This window comes from Gallinula chloropus, assembly GCF_964237585.1.
Source record: "Gallinula chloropus genome assembly, chromosome: 1".
NCBI classification, from domain to species: Eukaryota; Metazoa; Chordata; class Aves; order Gruiformes; family Rallidae; genus Gallinula; species Gallinula chloropus.
Window position 1 is genome coordinate 156,862,143 of NC_140085.1, and position 20,467 is coordinate 156,882,609.

At 40.7% G+C, this 20,467-nt stretch overlaps 1 protein-coding gene across 1 annotated transcript in view; it reads left to right on the forward strand.

The window, feature by feature from the left end:
- Positions 1–19,631, forward strand: part of STK24 (serine/threonine kinase 24) — a gene marked incomplete at both ends in the record, with an annotated part of 59,120 nt that extends 39,489 nt beyond the window's left edge. Inside the window, 8 exons of the mRNA XM_084272814.1 lie at positions 1,633–1,741; positions 1,856–2,013; positions 9,551–9,736; positions 9,976–10,121; positions 12,187–12,310; positions 13,188–13,256; positions 16,703–16,839; positions 19,595–19,631. Of these exons, the coding sequence (XP_084128940.1) occupies positions 1,633–1,741; positions 1,856–2,013; positions 9,551–9,736; positions 9,976–10,121; positions 12,187–12,310; positions 13,188–13,256; positions 16,703–16,839; positions 19,595–19,631 (966 nt within the window). The remainder of the gene's footprint in view (positions 1–1,632; positions 1,742–1,855; positions 2,014–9,550; positions 9,737–9,975; positions 10,122–12,186; positions 12,311–13,187; positions 13,257–16,702; positions 16,840–19,594) is intronic.
- Between the last annotated feature and the right edge of the window lie 836 nt (positions 19,632–20,467).

A 20,467-nucleotide genomic window follows, 5' to 3' on the forward strand; every position in this document is an offset into this window, starting at 1 on the left:
TATAAAAGAGCAGAAAGAAAACAGATATTATATTCTATTCTTTTTGGTAATCACACAAATTTAACTTGTGTGGTGGCCACATGTTTGTTGCTTAGAAATAGAACAAAGTCTTTGGACACATCCTGAAATGTTATTGAAGAAATTGTGCCACAGAATTGAAATCAAACAAGTGTTATTTGAACATGTGTGTGCTTCATTCACTTTGTTTGTGTTCTGCTGTGTGTTTTGCTAGTTCTAACATGCACATTATGGTTCTCAACTGGAATCTGGTAGGACAGCTGGCACACTTCGTCATGTTTCTGTACTCAAGGCAAGACTGAATGGGAGTCTTGGAATTCCATGTCCAAGTGTATATGCACTGGCTGTTTTGGAAACCACGCCTCACAAGAGAGACGTTTCATGCAATTACGTGTGTGGTGGTGCTCAACTTTGAGTCTAGTTTCTGTTTGTGGCTGGCTGCAAGCACTAATATTCTCAGCCTTAGTCTCTCTCTTCACTAACTCCCTCGCCTTCCTATGATGACCTAACATCTGACAAAGAGGTTTTCCCCCATTAGATGTGTTGTATCATGCTGCCAAGTCTTGAACTACCACTCACAGCCGAGCCAGAGCAAAGCCTTGAGAATGGCTTAGTGGGTTTCAGGGAGTGAAAATGTCATGTGTATTATCAAAGCTAAGGACAAGCAAAACGGATTGTAGGTAAAGCTACAATGATAAAACAAGTTGTCTGCATTACATGAAGTCTTACCTCTCTCCTACATATTACCTGAGTGTTTGAGAGAGAAAAAACCTAAAATATTGTATTTGAAAAGTTTTCTTTTGCACAGAGTGAAACTTCAGAGGTACAACTCCGACTCTGTTTCAGTGACTGCTGTTGTGGAGTAAACTAGAATACTGGAATATTTCCAATGTTAATTGCTGTCCACAGAGTTTCAGTCTCTCTAAGTGCTCTTACTGGTTAAGAAGTGCCTCTGGGTAGTGACCTTTCATGTAGAGGTCCCTTTATAGTTAGTGGCACACTTGCTTTTAGAATTTGTGTCAGTTGTATAGTGTTTTGGGATCTTCCACTAATGCTGTTTCTTATATGAAGCACTTTGCTTGGAACCTTTTAATTCTATTGATTTTCAGATTTATACCTTTAGTTTTATATGAAAAAAGTTAACATTCTTAATATGTGATGCTCTGTCAGCTTAGCAGTTTGAGTTTGGTTTCAGAGTGCTTCAGAACAAAATCCCTTGTGGTATTTAGTAGTAGGATATGTGACTGATGTGGTACCTTACATGCCTTAGTTTCTTTCTCAGACTTGGGGATTTGGGTCCATATAGGGCCTGTGGAGTTGCCCTTTATGGAGCTTTTAACAAACATCTAAAGAGTGTTTTAGGTAAATGAAGTATTCCTTTGCTTGTTGCTCATAATGCCAATTAGGTTAAAATGATGTATTTTTTAAAAAAGAATATTCTGGATGTTATCTCATGTTATGAAGTTAGCTGGTGGGGAGTTTTGAGGTGTGGCAGAAAGTTTTGTAGTCTATTTTTAGTCACAGTGTTATTTTTGTTCTGTGTTTCTTTTTTACTTGGGTATGTATGTAAACATGCACACATAGATACATAAAACCACTTCTTGTGTCTTCCAGTTAGAACCTGGCTCACTTGATGAAACTCAGATTGCTACAATATTGAGGGAGATACTCAAAGGACTCGATTACTTGCATTCAGAAAAGAAAATCCACAGAGATATTAAAGGTAAATTGGTTTTTTTATTTGTATTATAATATTAGAAGAGCTCATGCAACATCACTGAACACCCTTCCAGTGTCAAATGTCTGAATTTCTGCTCTTTCCTTGTCTTTATTCCAGCTGCTAATGTATTGCTGTCTGAACAAGGAGAAGTAAAACTAGCAGATTTTGGAGTGGCAGGGCAGCTGACAGATACACAGATAAAGAGGAATACCTTTGTGGGAACACCATTTTGGATGGCACCTGAAGTAATAAAGCAATCTGCATATGATTCGAAGGTAAGGTATTTCAAGGCATTAGCCAACGTCTATTTCTTTTTAAATTTGATTTACATAGGTTGGTCTTAAGAATGTAACTAGTAACTTTGCCTGTGTCTAGACAGATGTACTTTTAGATGATACCTAGCAGCCAAAAGCTGTTGGCAAGGGAAGAAAGTTTGGATACAAATTAGGAAAGCTTAAGTTTCGTAGTCTATTAAGCCCATGCAGATGGCAAGAAATACTGCAATTTTGACAAGTACATCCTGTCACTATTTGTCTCACTCTATTGATAAGTATTTTTGATGGTTGTTTAAAATTAGAAGAAAGCAAATATACACAAAATGTTAATATATTTTTGCTTGTTTTAAGAAAAAAGTAGACAGCAACACTGTTGAGGAATATGGATTTGGTGGGTATGAAAGAGTTGTTTGAAAGGGCTGTTACTCATCTGTGGAAGAAAGAGTCGCATGGGTCTGTGCTACTCTGACTGTGTTCTTTTTGGTATGCCATACAGGGAGAATTGAATGTTTAGTATCAGAATCTCTTATTGTAGATATTTACATTATGGAGGATTTCGATTCAGCAGTGGTACAGCAGCACACTGAAATCACAATGAAGCACAGTGTATCAGTTGTAATACACAGTTGGATCACAAGAGGAATGTGATTCCCATTACTGATCTCCGTGTGCTCACCTGCATGGCACTGGGTGTCCCCAGTTGCTGGGAAGGAATGCGTGCACTGAAGACAGGTCAGGCCCATTGGTCTTTTTAAAGTTCATTGTGTCAGTTGCTTGATTTACATTCCTGTTAGGCTGAACTACATACCTCCTTGCTGCCCTTCCCTTCCCCTCCCCCGTGCTGGTCTGGATACCTCAGTAAGACATTGCTCTACTGATTATTTCAGGGAAGGCTGTTTGCACAACCCAGTGACCCACTGGTGCAGCTGTGTATCTAAAAAAAGGTCACCCTCAAGTTGCAGTTGTGTTGAGATAAGATAAAATCAGGTTTCTTTCTGATAATTAGCACTCATTCTTTATGCTCTTCCCTGAGCTCACCTTTCTTGCCCATCTCTTGTGATCCCCCTGTTAGGGATTTGTTGATTGGTCACATCTCCATGTGATGAGACAGGTTGGCATGTTTCTTTCTGCCCTCATCTATGTAAGGAATTCACCAATACTGACTCTGGCCTGGATTGTTTGTAGTATTACTTCCCCCCACTATTTGATATCGTTCTGTAGAAAGGCTATTTATAAATAACTAGCAAAGCTTCGTAGAGCCTCTAGAAGCTTAAATGATCTGACATTCACAATCTGAAGGTTGAGTAATTCAATTTTATGATAGATGGTGGCCTTTGGTTAGTTTGTTTTTATTTTTGTGCTGTTGGTGGTTGGTATTTTTTTGAAGTTTGTGTTCTGGGAATGATTTTCACTTGGACAAAGCATGATTCAATCCTCAGGTTTTGAATTCCAGCTTATTCAGTCTGCAATGTAATGTGGACATAAAAAAGGTCTTGAATACTTATCAGTTCCTTAGAAGACTAGACCTCAGGGTTTGAAGTAGATACTTGTGTCTGTGAGCCTTTTGCCACTCAGAGATCAGACTAAATTGTGCAGACAATAGTTTTGCTGTTATCACAGAATCACGGAAGGGTTTAGGTTAGAAGGGACCTCAAAGACCATCTAGTTCCACCCCCCACTGCCATGGGCAGGGACACCTTCCACTAGACCAGGCTGCCCAAAGCCCCATCCAACCTGGCCTTGAACTCTGCCAGGGAGGGGGCAGCCACAGCTTCTCTGGGCAGCCTGTGCCAGTGTGTTGTGTTGCATGACAGCCACTGGAAAAGGCACATTTTATTTGAAGAGACTATATGCATATGTGAGAACACAGGCATCCAGATCTGACCTCATTTTTCTTCCATAAGCTGGCCATGCTTGAGAGGTGTTAGGCAGGACTGTCCTCTTCATAGCATAGTCCCAGTGAGGTGCAAGCAACTTCCATTCCACTTCCATTCTGTTACCCAGTTTTGTTCTTTGCTGTGTTGAATCCTCTTGCATCCTGCGTGCCGATGGGTTTCTGATAAAATCTTGGAAGGGCTCTGTACCAGCACCTTGGGCACAGCTCGCTTGCTCCTCTCACACAGTTGATCTGCTTCTTTCCTCGCTTACTGTACGCCTTGCAAGAAGTGTTAAACTGTTTATTGCTCCTTTTCTGATTGGATTAATGTCCTTGCTCATGCTGACTGCTGAAATAGCACGACTGTGAAAGGCAAAGCAAAACTAGAGTTATGGCAAACTACTAATAGCACAAAGGAAGGTGCTGGCATCCTGAGGTCCAATGTTGCTAGTTATGGCAAGAAAGTTTAAGGTCACCTGTTGATTCAGCATTATTATCACTTCTCTTAATATTATGGGCAGTTGGGGGATTTGCAGGCTGTGGTTTATGCTATATTATCAACATAAGCAATGCAAGAACTATTATTTCAATATATTGATTTACACTTTTAACGGTTTTGGATATTAAGATACCTTTATATCTCCTCTCAAGTCAGATATGCTTCTGAGTTAACCACCCTGTCAAACACAGATGGCAGAATTGAAGAGACAACCTTTTGAGGAGTTTGCTTGTGTGAAGCACTTACACTGTTTTAACCAGAAGCATTTAATCTTTATCGTCTTTGCATTACTTTATAATATTTTAACACTAATCCCTCTTAAGATTGTCCAAAATAATGTTTACTTAACATAAGCTGGTGATTTTTGAATATGTTATTTTTTCCCCCCAAATATATATTATGGAAATCTATGTTTCAAATATCTTTTATCTTTTGTTACGGTAGAGAAGCAGGTTTTTCATAGATAAAAAGTCAGTGGTTTTGAAAAGTACCATTTTAATTAGGATTTGATGAATGCATACATTTTGTGTATTTTTTCCTTTTAAAATATGTGAAACGTAACAACGTCAAACCAAGTCCAAATTTATGTTTCCAGTCCTGTGTTGTAAAGATTACATGAGGGTTTTTAGACTGCTTTACGCAGATGCGAGCTGTGTAGTCCTTAACTGTCATACAGAATTTGCCTGTTCTACTCTTGCTTTATTCAGTACTGTTCCCAAACTGGTTTGTGTACTTAAGATGTTCCCATTATTCTTTCTCAGACCATATACTGAAAAGTATATTTACAAGGCATTCTCAGGATTGTCTTAATTGCCTAAAAAATAGTCAAGGTATGTGATTTTGACATAGATACTAAAATTTAAACAGCTTCTTTTAGACTTTTGTAAATAATAATTCAAATTGATACATTTGAGAACATAGAATTTCCATATGGTGAGAGAGTAAGTTAGCTATAGCATTTGCATTTCAATGTGGTCAGTACCAAATCTGAGAGGCATACTGGATAGCAACTTTATTTTTCATTTTCCCTTCCAGTTTATTTTTAAAGTCCAAGTAATCCAGGGGGTAAAAATTGATGTTCTAAAGAAACTATCAGCCATGGGGGAAAGTAGCAAAATGTCAAAACATTGGCTATAGTAATTTTATTAAAACCACTGTTTGCTTTTATTATTTTTTAAAATGTGTTTTCCTTTTTTACTTATCTTTTCCCATACCATTTATTTCCTTCTCTCCAAGCTATTTATTCTTTGATATAATGTCCTTACAGGGTATTTCCCTTTTTTTCTAATTTTTGTTATTTTTGGCAATAGTTCTGACTTCCTCCTGTTTTGGTTTCTTCCTTCATCTGAAAGCCAGCATTTTTTCTTACCCACTTCAGTGTTCCTGTATCTAGTTCTCTGTAGTTTCTACTATATAATGTCTAATAGGAAAATAAAAATTTAATTAATTTTTTTTTCTTACACATAGTCTGTTTGGGTTTTGGTTTTTGGGGGAGTTTGGGGGATGGTGGTAGTGTTTGTTTTTTTGTGGGTTTTCTTCTTTACTTAGAGTTTCAAAGTTGGATTAAATTTTACATAATAGAACAGTATGACACTGCTGCAGTAGGTAGTACCTACTAGTGACTTGCTGACTCCATATGAAGTTGGAAGAATAATTTTTGTTCAAGATTTGAAAGGGTAAAAAGCTATAACATGTGGTAGAATTTAGCGATGACACGGTGTCATCAGTTCTTAAGATCGTGCTTCTCCCTCCCCATTTGGAGGACTTTCATTGTTACAGACAAGCACACCCTAGAAATGCTGAGTTGGATACACATGCAGTACGTACTTGCATCCGTGTTTTGAAATCCTTTCCTATCTGTGAAAGGAGAAGTTATGGTTCCAGAGGAATTTGGGGGGTTTATTCCAAAAGGAATGGGCTTCCAAAACCCATCTTGGACTTCAAAGATTTTAGTGTGCATCCCTGGTTTGTTGGACTTTTTTGGTCATTTTTAGTGGAGGAAGGTCACTAGCTGTAGAAAGTTATAAATGTTTTAGGGAAAAAAGAAAGTGTTATGTGCTTGTATATATGTGCATGTGGATATCTATGGAAACACACACATATACATTTGATTTTTTACACTTACACAAGCTCCATCTGTGACTGAAAGTCTGGCAGAAGAAAACCTATCCATTTGTATGGCTCTAACACATCCTTCTTGAGAAACTGAAATTCACAATAAATTGGAAATAATACTACTCAGTTGTTAACACAAAGGCTTAGCTTTGCAGGTAGGTCTTTCAGAACCAAGAAGAGCTTTCTTGCTAGAGGAAGTTCCTCACTCGGACTTGAGGAGAGCTTAGCTGGTGAGGCTGTTAAGATCAATGAAACTCGGAGCTCGTATACTTATGTACTCCTCTGTGCTCAGTGTGAGATGGCAGTCCTGTAACATGAGTTAACAAAACACCATTTCATCAGTTTGGGCTTTTTTCCAAACTTCCTTGAAGAGTTAAGTAACCAAGCTCTGAACAATCAAATGCTGCCTGAACAAGGAAGGAGGAGTTTGTTTTTAGTCAGACACTGTGTATGTCATAGTGTAATGGGTGCATACCTTGCAGTTGTCAGCCTCATAGTACTGTATAGAGTGTTGGGGTTTTGCATGGCCATGTTCTGGTGGAGAAGTGGGGGCTGCAGGGGCGGCTGCTGCAAGAAGCAGCCAGAAGCTCTCTGCAGGCCCCACAGAGCGAACATCAGTCGGGCTCAAGGCTGGACCTGCTGACCAAGGCCTAACCCGTTGGCCATAGGTCACAGCGCCTCTGGGAATCACATTTAGGAGAAAAAAACTGCCAGCAGCTGCTTTTTACCCCCAGAGAAGGGAGTGAGAAGGTGTAAGAAACTCTGATAATACCAAGGCCAGTGAAGAATTGGGGTGGGGTGGTGGTGGCAATGAGGTACTTCAAGTGCTAGATAAAAAGATTCCCCTGTAGCCCGTGGAGAACACCATGGTGGAGTGGTTGCCCCCCTGCAGCCTGTGGAAGATGAGGGGGTGCAGAGATGCCACCTGCAACCTGTGGAGAGGCCCCACACTGGAGCAGGTGGAAGACATTGTGACCCATGTTGGAGCAAGCTCCTGGCAGGACCTGCAGCCTGTGGAGAGAGAGAGAGGCCCATGCCTGAGCAGGTGTGCTGGGTGGGGGCTTGTGCCTCTGTGGGGGACCAGACTAGAGCAGTCTGGGCCTGAAGGTTCGCACCCTGTGGAAGTGGCCCACACCGGGCAGTTGGTGAGGAGCTGAAGCCCCATGGGAAAGGACTCGTATTGGAGAAGTTCGTGGAGGACTGTCTCTCGTGGGTGGGACCCCACGCTGGAGCAGGAGAAGGGTGTGAGGAATGCCCCACCCCAGCTAAGAAGGAAAACAGCTCATGAGGAACTGACTGAAGCCCCTCCCTGTGCCACAATGGGGGAAAGAAGGGAGCTAAATGATGACTAAAGTGAAGTCTGCTAAGAAGGGAGGGGAGGAAGGAGGTGCTCTAAGATCTGATCACACTTCTCATTACCTGACTCTGGTTTCACTGGGTGTGCAGTGCAGGGTAATAAATTAGAGAGTTTTCTTTCCTTTATTCTGTGCTGAGTCTGTTTTGCCCATGATGCTGATTGTGGGATGATCTCTCCCTGTCCTTATCTCAACTCCTGAGCCTCTCAATATATATTTTCTCCCCTGTCCAGCTGAAAACGGGAGTGATAGTGTGGCTTTGGTGGGCATCTGGCCTCCAGCCATGGTCAAACCACCATAATGAGTCAGTCAGAGATAACCTAGCATATCAAGCGAGCAGAGACAAGTGGATTAGAGGGATGCTGAGTAAGGACAATAATGATAAATGAAATCTATACTCTATCCAATACCTGGAAAGAAGCATGTTTACAGCACAGCAAAGTTCCAAATGATCTGTTCGGGAGTTAAATCAGACAGCTGACTTGAGATCTTTCCTCTTTTTCTGACTTCGTTCTGCTTTCACTTCAAAGGAAACAGAAAAAACCCTGAAGCATAAATATGGTTAAATTTTATCCTGTCCTTTGGTACGGATGTTTCTGTGAAATTTTTTTTCTTTCACCTTTCCAAGGGGTTTATTAATGCATTCTTTTGACTTTTAGTTCTGTTATCTCAGGAAAATATAGAGAATTATGATGTGTTACTTCAGACAGATTTGTCAATAGGATTTGGATCTAGGGAGACAAAAATTAGAAAAACCAGCACATTTTGAAAACCTGTGAAACCAGTGTATTTAAATGATCTTCCCTAAAAAAACCCAGTATGTATATTGTGGCATCCAGTAACAGTGTGAATCCAATACATCGATGAAATCAAAGGGTAGCAGATCTAGTGCTGGTCTCTCCTGCATTACTTGATTTGTCCCTCTAACCTGAGAGTGACCCTGTGGATCTGCATTTTGCACACGCGTGACATTTGATTTAGATGAGGCCCTTGTGGCCTACAGGACACAGCTCACAGGAGCTTACAGGAGGAGGTCTACAAAGCAGATCAGGTAGATAAGGCGTGGTTGGTATTTCAGAAGTTACGTGGACCAAATACTTAACCCGGGTTGAAATAGTTGAGTAATAGTTGAGCAGTAGTTAGTAATACTTGAGTAATAGTTTAGAATGCACCTCTCTAGTCTGTGAATATGAATTATGTAAAAGGCAGTGTTTAACCCCAGGAGCACTGTATTCTAATGTATTAAATTTGTAATGGTTGTACTAGCTGATGCTTCCTGAGGAAAAATCTGGTGCATGTGATAACATTTTCCTTTATACCAATATTTGAGTCTTGCTGGATATTTACATAGTGTACTTAGATATGGTGGATAAAATGCTAGCTTATAGCAACTCTACCATTACTTTTTAAGAAATATTTGTGTTTCAAGATCAGTTATACCTGCTGTTGTAATAGTATTGATTTCAAAATTTTTTAAAACTCATTAACTAAAATTGCTTTATGCTGTAGAGTAAAAATAACCGAGGAACTCCATTTACTTTATTTTGTGTGGTTAACCACATGTGCCAGATCATGGTAACAAAACCGGTTTACATATGAAATTATTTACATTAAAGATTTAAAAATCTACCTTTGCAAGCAACACCACTTCTTCTCTTTCTCTGACCTAATCTTCCAAGGGCTTTCTTCCAGGCAGATATCTGGTCGTTAGGCATAACAGCCATAGAACTTGCGAAAGGAGAACCGCCTCATTCCGACTTACATCCAATGAAGGTTTTGTTCCTCATTCCTAAGAACAATCCACCAACGCTGGAAGGAAACTTCAGTAAATCCCTCAAAGAGTTTGTCGAGGCCTGCCTAAACAAGGACCCAAGCTTTGTGAGTTTCATCTGTTTGTCAGTGTAGAGAACTTGGCTGGTTTACATGAATAAGCACAGATCAGCTTTTCTAACCTGGGGAAACATATTCACAAGCATTTATTTATTTATTTATTTATTAGATACACTCTATATTTAATATCTCACTTGTATCAGGGCTGAAGTCTGGATTTCTTAATGTTTCTATAGTGAGTCACTTAACATTCTCAAATGTAATAACTTTTTGTTCTTTTTTTAAAGAGACCTACTGCAAAAGAGCTCTTAAAACACAAGTTTATTTTACGAAACTCAAAGAAAACTTCCTACCTGACTGACCTTATTGATAGGCACAAGAGATGGAAGTCTGAACAAAGTCACGATGACTCCAGTTCTGACGAATCAGATACGTAAGTCTGAGTTTTTAAAACATTCTTTGTAAACACAGGAGCCAGATCATTATTTTTAGTATGTATTTTCCTGTCTTCTGTTATTTTTTATTTACAGCTTTTCAGCTTAGCAGCCTCAGTAACCTAATGAAATCTTGATTTCAGTGTTGCAAATGATTTTGTGCAAATAGGTCACTGAGAACAAATCTTCTGGTCCATTCTGTACTACCTTCTCATGTCTGCAGGGTCTGGGGTCCTCCCTAGGCATAAGGGAAACTGTTAGGCCCATCAGGCCTCACCCTGCATGGTCAGGTAGCAGTGTGGACATGGCCATCTAAGGAGGGGACTCGTCTCCTTAGTGGCAGGTTGTTCCCTCTGTTTTGGCAGAGTAAACTGACAGAAGCATAACCTTGCATATAAGAGGGGGTTAGTGGACAGTGCTTCTGTGACAATCGGGTTTTGGGGTACAAATCATATTACAGAATCACAGAATGATAGGGGTTGGAAGGGACTTCTGGAGATCATCTAGTCCAACCTGGGGGTTTTCTAATGAGAGATGGTAGTCATGAAATGTCAAATTATTTATTGCATTGAAAAAGAAGTATTGTAAATATTTCCAGATTTCTTTCTAATTTTTACTTCTCTTCATCAAATTTTCAATGTTTTCAAGAACTGGTTTCCTTAGCAAACCAAGTTACAAATTCTTAGGACTCCAGTTAGGAAGTTAACTTTGTTAGCCTAAAAGTAATTTTGAAAATCAAAATGTTATTATCATATTACATGCTTCTGAAATTCAAGTGAAGGAATTGGCACAATTTATTCACAAATGGATTCAATTCCTCATAATAAAGCAAGCACAATTATTCTCTGCAAGTCCAGCCTGTGTGCTAATGGCAACCATCAGGCTGGTTTCTGTTTCTGGTCACATTATTAATGACACCATGTCTTCCAGTGATCACAGGTTCAGACCAAAGCCAGGTCTGGTTTGGAACGTGAATTACTAGTCCTAAAACTGGTCTCAGATCAGCTACTAAATGAACTTTGAGGTTACAGTTCATTGTTCCTGTGGAATATCAGACCAGCTTTGCTGTCTTAGCATAGGAGAGTGGTTGGAACAGCTACTGAGTGCTTGTGAGGCAATTTAATGTTGTGTCTAAGCCAGCTTCCCTCACCTCTGCTTCCACAGCAGCCCTGGTAATAAAAGGTTGAGTTGATTTGGTGTGCTGGGGAAGGTGGACCTGCCTCTTTCAGTGACAGGCAAAAGTTCTGTGTGACTTCAAGCAGGAATCATGGAGAATACTTCCTTACACCGATCAGGTGCTTTTGGATTTGTGGGCTGTGCTAGTTTTTGTACAAAGGCCACTAGGTGCCCTTTTAGTTGTGGCTTTCTTGCAAATTGCTCTTAATTTGTTGATCAGAAAGAAATGAACTTAGAGAAGGATATTTATGGCAGTGAGAGGACAAATGCAATGCAGTGACTGGTTAGTGTCAGCATAAATATTTTTGTTCTTTTAACTGTCAGGAGTTACAGAAAAAATACTATGCCATCCACAAAAAATGGGGCAAAAGATTGGTTTATGGTGCTGTAGTTTGTTAAAGTCATGCTGCATCTGTACTTTCCTTGAAGTGGGAAATTTACCTTGATAATATGCTGAGGAGGAACTCTCTTCCTCAAAAGTATTCTAAGATAGTGTCTTAGGTGTTTTTCCAGGCAAAAAGGTGAATTCAGTCTTTTCCTTTTTCGCCCTTTCCTAATGATGTGAGGTACTCTGCTAAAGCCAGTTTTCAGACTGCAATAAATGACTTCATGTTCCTTGTTTATGTAACTCAGGAAAAATATTTTCAATCTATAATGCCTCTCTTTCTTTTTGAAGTTAATTTAAGATTTGGTGGAGTACCTTGGCTTCATTTTTTTTTTTATTCCCCCAAAAGATAAGTCACACTACTGTTCATACTTGTCTTTATATTTGCATGATGGAGCCCTGATTTTGGTCATGATTGTAGCTTTCATGTTTAGCTTGTGTATTGAATGAACATGGACAAAAAGATGTAGGTAATAAAACATCTTTTGTTTCTTTCCTTGAAGTGAACCAGATGGCCAGGCTTCAGGTGGGAGTGATTCCGGAGAGTGGATCTTTACAATAAGAGAAAAAGACCCCAAGAATCTAGAGAACGGAGCAGCACAGCCTTTAGAGTTGCAAAGAAACAAGGTTCTCAAAATATTCATTATGTTATACAAGGAGACAATTTTTGCTTTGATAATTGAGTGAAGTGATTTTTAATTTATACCTTTAAAAGTCTTTGAATTGTAGAACTCTTCAGTACTTTTGCCAGAAATGTATATTCTACAGTTGCCTTTCTCAAAACATTTTGAGTAAGTCTTGAAGTTTGGGTATTCTGTACATGTGTCCTTCTTCTGTAGTTCATGGAATATATACCAAAATATTTCTGTAGTTTGTGAAATATTCCCTCTGAAGACCAGGCATTCCTTCTGTAAAGTAAACATAAGCTGTACAGTACAAAGTTGGGCTGAGGTTTTGGGGGAGGCATTCTGCTCTTTGATGAAACAAGACTACGGCGTAGCACAGGACAGAATGTGCACGTGTCCACAAACACCTCTCCACAGCTTCCCCCCTGGAATAAGAGATGTTCAGGGGCTGCTCCCTTGTGTTTTCTGCAGCCTCTGTGCCTGGGGCGAGTGAATGCTGCCCTGGCTCTGAAAATTCTGTATGTGTGCTCCTCTCAGAGCTGGAGAAATGTAAGAAAAGTGTTGTATTGTATGGGAGGAACCCAGTAAATATCAGCATGTCTTTGATTTAGTAGGAAATTTTTAATTTCTTTTTAAAAATTTTGAGCTTGCATGTATTTGACGTGCTGCAGCCTCAAATTTTAGTTCAAGCCTCCATTTTCCACAGTGCTGTGGGGTAGTCTGTGGTAGAACATTTTACATATTTGTGTATACATAGAAACAGATTTTTTCATAAAGTATAGCATGTTTGAACTGGTTTTTTTATTTTAATTAGAAACAATACGATAAGGATGCTTTTTTCAGAAATAAGATTGGTCAGAATGTTGTTTTCTTTAAAGGAAAAGGATATCCCAAAGAGGCCTTTGTCCCAATGCCTGTCTACAGTTATATCCCCCATATTTGCAGAGGTAAGCTTTAAAACTTAACAATTCCAAGATTTATATCTCTGAAAAATTGAAAAATACAGTGAATGGCACCAAAGGTTTCTACAACCCCTCTAAGACTTGCTGTGTAACAGTTGTAGCTGTACCCTTTCCTTTCATGCATGTCTGCTTTTGAGGTCTTAGTTTATATGTGTGGTAGCAACATCAACTGTGCCAGCCTAAAGCAATGAACATGAAAACCAAAAAGGTATGTAAATGTTTGGACTGCAGCATGCCTTTCTCTTTTTTTTTTTTTTGACACTGCTTTATCTCTCTATCTTTCATTTTCTGTTACAAATTTTGTTATTCACTGTTCCAAGATATAGTGTGGACCAGATCAGCAAGAACTTCATCTTTGAATTCCAGTGCTGAAAAACTGGGTTTTTTTTTCCATTCTGAATTTTGTATTTTTTTTTCCCTAATACTTAAAAGCAACTTTAAAAGTTGTATGGAGGAGAAATCAGATTTTTATGAAGATTATTTTAAAAGGTTGATAGACTCAAAGAAACAAAAGCTTCTCCCCACTAACCCTAGCTTTGATTTAATTTTTTTTGTTTAAATAAGGATTTAAAATGTTATAACTGTTATAGAAATAAAGTTAGAGAAATTATTCTATTAGAAGGATGTTGTCTTTATTTTACTCTAATGAATAAAGTTCTGCATCAGAAGATTATCATTGAATTTTGCATGCTACCCATTAAGAATACTGAGTGCAGTAAAGCAATTAAGCTTATTTAAAGAGGATGATGTCTGTATTGGTTATTCAGACTCCAGTATTAGGGCAGCCTACCTTCTCCTATGTAAAGTGGAGAAACACATTAAACAGGATTTTTTTCTTTGGCATTTTCCATGGCATTTCTTAGTGTATTAGCCACTTGCCTCTGAGAACTCTTATTTCCCTACCCTTCCATGTCACTGAGATTCTTTTTCGGGTTACTGTGCATCTCTTTTAGGTCTTTCTTCCTCTTTTGCAATACCAAGGATGATACTGGTCCTGCATTCACCATCTTCCACACTCCACGCTCCATTTTTATCCATCATTTTTCATTTTCTCTCCATCATGCCCTGTATTCCCTGTCCTCTTGCTATCGCTGCTCTGGGTTCTTCCTTCCTGTGGTATTGCAGACCAGTTGCTGGGTCATTCTTTGCCTTTCTTGCTTCCCATTTTCAATTCAAAGGTGATTCTTTTAATGAATTCAGTGATGCCTGCCGATCCTGTGGGTACATGGTTTCCCTCACACTGCTACTGTAGCACAGTTACCACTTCAGTTCTCTCCATCTGTCACCTTGTCACTTACTTTCATCTCTATAGTCTGTAGCCACTACAGAAAAAGTTTGCCTCACACATTTGCTTTCATTTTTTCATGCTGTGGGGGAAGGCTCTTGGGCTTTCATCTGCTGTTGTGTTCATATTTCAGACTGCTCTTCTGTGTGACTTCTGGTGGACAGGCACAGCTGTCCAAAATGTCCCACAACCTCTTTGCAAGATTCCCTTTTTCTTATGGGAACAGCTACTCTCTCTGCTGCCTGGAGGAAGCTTTATGTTACTTTTTCAGTGTTCCATTTGCTTAGCATTCAAATCACAGGTATCTGCACCCTTGTGGATTTCTACCAGCTAAATTAGTGACTTACTCCATGAAACTCCTAAAAGAACAAAGCTGGCCATTCAGAACTACTTGTCGTCATGGAGGCTTCAAAGCTTTTGGTGGGTGTGAAAGCCAACTGCATCCTTCTCCTTTGGTTGAGCTCTGATACAGCTTAGGAGCCTTGGCTGAGGAGATTTGCTCAGCTATGGGGCCCTGCCTCTCTGTGTTGCCAGTAGCAGGCTGAAGCTTGGTGTGTTTCAGCAAAGCAATAAAGAAACCCCAAACTAACACAACTGACAAAACACCCAACTCCAAACAAAAAACCCACAACACCCCAAACAACAGAACAGAACACACCCTGAAAATGAACAAGCTGTCACGATTGTCAGTCATTTGTGATCTTCGGTGACCAGCTACCACCATGATGTGATTTCTTTCTCCTTATCAGAGGACCCTGGCTGAGTACTGCATGCTGTGACCCATCCTGTGCATTCCTTTTTGAAGGCAGGAGATCCAGAGGTGTCCCTTGTTGGAACATTCCCACTATTGTCTACTTCTGTCACTTCGTTGTCAAGCTGTGATTTCCCAGTTTAGGCTAAGAAAAAGTTAGTTGTTATTGGGAAAAGAAAAAGCATTTGTGTCTTACCTATTTTTGCCTGCAAGATCTCACTCTTGAGTGTCCTGGATGTGATGAAAAGAGAACACAAGGAACAGCAGCTGAAGAAGAGTGCAGAATTCCTACTGCTGTGCTTGCATCTCAGCTGTTGTACGCACAGAGTCGTCTTGATTTCCTTTTTTGAGACCTGAGTCACTCTCAGGAGGGTGCCCTAACATACCTAAATGCCATTGCTAAATGTGAAGCTAGAGCAATGGTGATTTCCTTTATGTTTTCCCTTGCAAGACTTGGAATTAATTTTTTAAAGAAAACCTTTTCTCAATGCCCATGGCAACTCCTGAACTGACACCCGCTGAAAGTCCTTTAGAAAGTCCTGAAAGGCTGCTTTACTGCTTGGGTATCTCCGACTCTACAATGTCTTGTACTACACAACTCAAAGTCATCCTATCTATTAATTCTGCTTTCTGCTCCTTCCTGGGGATCATGCTTATTCCAGGGGATAATGCCCAGTGCTATACTTCAGTTAGGGCCAAAACTCTGTGCATGCCTGTGTTATGTCCCAAAAGGTGGCAGAAGCTTTCAGGGTAAGCTGTCCTTATGACTGGCAGTAATGGCACAAAGGCAGACAGGCTACAGGCCCAGCGGTTAGAGATGAGTCTTCCTTCAATAATTTGGAGATGAGTCTTCCTTCAATAATTTGAAGAGAAAAACACTGAGAAGTGTTTCATTGTTCTTCAGTTCAGTGTGAACAACTCAAACTCTTCGGTCCAAAGCACTTGTAACCAGAGTCAGCTTCCCAGTAGAGTATTCATGTCACTGTTCTTTTGTTTGGTTGATTTCCCTTCCTTTCCCTTCTTTTCCCTTCATTTCCCTTCCTGTGCACAAGTATGTATCTAAACTGAATATGTGTAAGCAGCATACCTTGAAACCAAACAGCCATGGGTAAATAGTGCATCTTTCTTGGGATAGTTTATCATATTTTTTGAACATGAGCATGCTGGAAGGGACTTGTGAAGGATAGAGGCTTGGGAAGATGAATGACATCCTGATAACTGCTGCTAAGACTTACTTCAGGATGAAAAAAGTCTTCTGGCTGTGAGGGTGTGTGACAATAGTCCAGTCCTGGCATTGTGAATGCTGGAGGTCACTCCCTAACAAGCTTTTTGATTAGATTGTTTGTAGAAACATTTGTCAATGTCTTACTAATATATCTCCTGGTTTCCTTTCAGTTGAAAGAGAAGAGTGAAGTGTGTGGTGGTAACACAGATTCCATAGAAGAACTGAGAAAGGCTATTTACTTAGCTGAAGAGGCTTGTCCAGGCATCGCGGATAACATGGTGTCACACCTTGTGCAGAGGCTTCAGAGGTAATGAAGCTCTTTCACTGAGGGTTATGGAAAATTGCAGATCTGGGTCTGCAAATACTTGGCAAGTGTTAAATTGGGAGAGTTTACTTCTAATAGAGGAAAAAAACAACCCACTTGTGCCTACAGTTTTTACAGTCGTGTTTGCTTAGTAGGAAAAGTCCTGATCATATCAGTGGTTCTGATCTGTAGCTTCGGGTGACGGCCCGTGCGTGCATTCATCCTGTTGGTGCCCAGTGTTGTGTGTCAGATGTGACAGGACAGCCCTTTCCCTTTGCAGTTCCTGTCAGGGACATTCACACTTCCTTGGTGCCTGGGCAGATGCTGCACAGCATGTCCCATGTCACTCTTAATTTCTCTTACCCACCTTGATAAATGGACTGTTTGGTTAGTTGGCATTTTCTTCAATCATGCAGTAAGTGGTTCTTGTTTGTTCATTAAAGATAGCCTGTATGGCCCTTTGGTGCTACCTCCAAAGCTTCAAAAAGTAATTACTTAAAAGTAATTACTTCAAAAAGCCAAATGTGGTAAGAGATTTTTCAAGCTGCCTCAGTTAGGAATGCATTCTTAACAAACACTCAATTTCTGTTCTTTTAAATGCTACACAAGAAAAAATCAGGGCTATACATTTTAAAATTAGGGGCTTTAATGCAACCTTGAATCCAGGAGCTTAGAGCTGTTGTGCATCTCCACCACCCTCTCTGGATTGCTTGGTGCTATTAGGAACTCATGGCAGGAACTGATCAGGGACTGTTTGTTACCTTGAAAAAGGTCACCCTGGGCAGGTGTTTCCCTTACGCTGTCTCTAACCACAGCTCCATTAAAGCTTAAGAATTCACACCTCTGAAGTTAAAGCAGAGGGTTGCCAAGCTGACACTTTGCCATTCAGTAGAAATCAGTGCCAAGAAATCTGCAAGCAATACTGTTTCCTGCTTTCAGGGCTGTTAAGCATGAAGCCCAGTCAGCATCTGCAGTGCTAAAAGGTCACTCCTTGATGCCAGATGTCCTGATTCTCCTTTTAGTTGGTCCTGGCAGGCTTGAAAGACTTTCTGGAGCTTTCATCTCGGTTTGTTTCCATGAGGGGTTCCAAAACTGACCCCAGTCTTTTTCATCAGCCCCGTATTTCAAGTTTTTATCAGGCTGGTGCAGGGCCTTCCTGGACCTGGGGACCTCAGAGACTTTTGATGCTGTAGTCGTAGCTGAAAATGGCCGTGCAGAGAGAGGCTTTCCGCTGGGCACTTCTTCTGTGGGTATTGGAGACGATCTTACTTGTTCCTGTCACGACAACGACAGCCGTCATTTTTGTCCTGGGACTCAGACCCCTTTATGTTCCCAGTTAACATTTTGTTTTCCTTCTGTTCTGCTGGTGTTTTCCTCATTTATAATGTCTTATAACAGTGGAGGTAGGCAATTAATATTCATTGAAGGGGAGAAGGAAATGCTGCTTGAGAGGATCCGTTGATGGGGCCATCTGGGTGAATGAACCTCCTTTTACTCCAGGGATGGTATTCAGCTAGGATGCGATTGTGACCAGTGCCCCTTCCAGAAAGCGAGCGAAGGGAATGAATGGCAGGATCCCCCACTGAAAAGAGCTTTGAACCAGTCCATAGCTTAGTAGGTATCCCTTATGGATAAAGCTGTTTTGGAGCTTCTGGAAAGATAATTTCTTCTCGTTTGACTAGTACAAGAAGCACACTCTGTTACATCATTAAGCCATTTATGGTACCCACTCACAACATCCTCTCAATTTGATGGCTAGCTACTGAAGGTGGCTCTTCAATTTGTTTCTGGTGAGATTTTCAATCCCTCTGTGACTGGTTAAAACTGGATTTCCCAAGTTTGACTGACCTAGTTGGGACGCTCAGAAGAGCTGCCCAAAAACTCGAGTGAGTCCATTTACCTTCCCCCTCTGGTTCTGATCTCTGATGTTTTGTAAAGTGTATTGGAAGCTTAACGTGATTAAACTGGGTGCTGCTTGCTTTGGAGGCTTTGGGCCTCTGCTTGGACCAAGAAGTGCAGGTTTCCTGCCCCAGCCATACTTCGGAAAGATGATGATGTAAACTTGCCAGGTAGAAAAGTTGCAATCACTGGGTGTTTCCCACACTGTATGGAATTCTTACATCATCATGCGCTGCTCAGTAACACACTGGAGCACGGGTTGGTGCTGTAAGTTAGAAGTATTAGAAGAGCAGTGATCACAGAATCACAAGGTTGGAAAAGACCTCTGAGATCATCAAGTCCAACCTTTCCTGTCCTGTGCTAAACCAGATCCCTAAGTACCTCATCTACCCGTCTTTTAAACGCGTCCCGGGAAGGTGACTCAACCCCCTCCCTGGGCAGCCTGTTCCAGGCCCTGACAACTCTTTCAGTGAAGAACTTTTTCCTGACATCTAATCTGACCCTGCCCGTGCACAGCTTTGTGCCATTTCCCCTTGTCCTGCCTCCTGTCACCTGGCTGAAGAGACCATCGCCCACCTCTCTACAACCTCCCTTCAGGTAGTTGTAGGTGGTCTCCTCTCAGCCTCCTCTTCTTCTAGCTAAACAGCCCCAGGGATGTTCTTATAGGGTGTATTTTACACGTTATACATACCCATGGCTTTTGAAGTCCTTAAAGTGTGACAGTAGCGGTGGGTGTCATTCAGCAGGGAAAGAGGCTGGAACCTTGACAGCATAAACTGGAATAACATTTAGTTGCTGCTTGGAGTGTGATGCTTGTCTGAAAGTCACAACAACGGTACCTGTTTCTTTTCCTCTTCAGATATTCCCTAGCTGGAGGAAGTGCTGCATCGTACTGACAGGCTGGTGTGTTGACTTGGCTAGGACAGCGGAGATCCCACGGAGTCTGCATCGGAGGCATGCACCCTAGTGTTGTTCTGTCCCTCAGTCACTGGAGTGACCTTTGAAGGAAGGACACTCCTAAACGTGCAAGAGTGCAAGCAAAGTCTCTTGGATGGAGGCAGTCTTTTTTCAGCTCCTCAAAGCTATAATTTTTTTTAATAACAATGCACATATTCCAGGGAGGTGTCATTTTTGTAAAATCTGAAATGTATATTTAGGTTTGTGATAGAGAAATCGAAGATATTGAGAAACCTCAGGTATCTTGCTTTAAGAATTCCACTGGGAGATGGAGTAGGGTTGCTGGGATTGTGTACAGATCTGTATATAATGTCTTTTTTTTAACAGAAAGCCTTTCAATGTGCATAAGGAATCACTGTGTACAAAATGGTAAAGTGCTTCTGTAGATACCGTTAGTGGGGTGAATATTTGATGGGCCATAAGTGAGTATTGCCTTGCCTTTATTACGCCTGCCTTTGGAGTTCTGTGCTAAGTGACTCTTGGTTCGATCTTTGTACGTGAAGGATTTGCCACTGAAAGAGTCAATCCTGTACTGCTGAACCTTCTCTCCATACCTCAGCAGAGACACGGTTTTAGTCTGCTTCTCCAGCATTTCTTTCCTTTTTAGCTATACTCTGAGCGTGACTTCCTCCTCACGGTACTGCTTCTGGTCATTTTACATTGAGTACACTTTGCCTCTCAAAGCTTTACATCTAAATTATTGGGTTTTTTTTTTTCCTAAAGATTGGGCTCTTCCCTCTTCTCCATTTTTAAATCGTGCCAATGCAAATTCTCA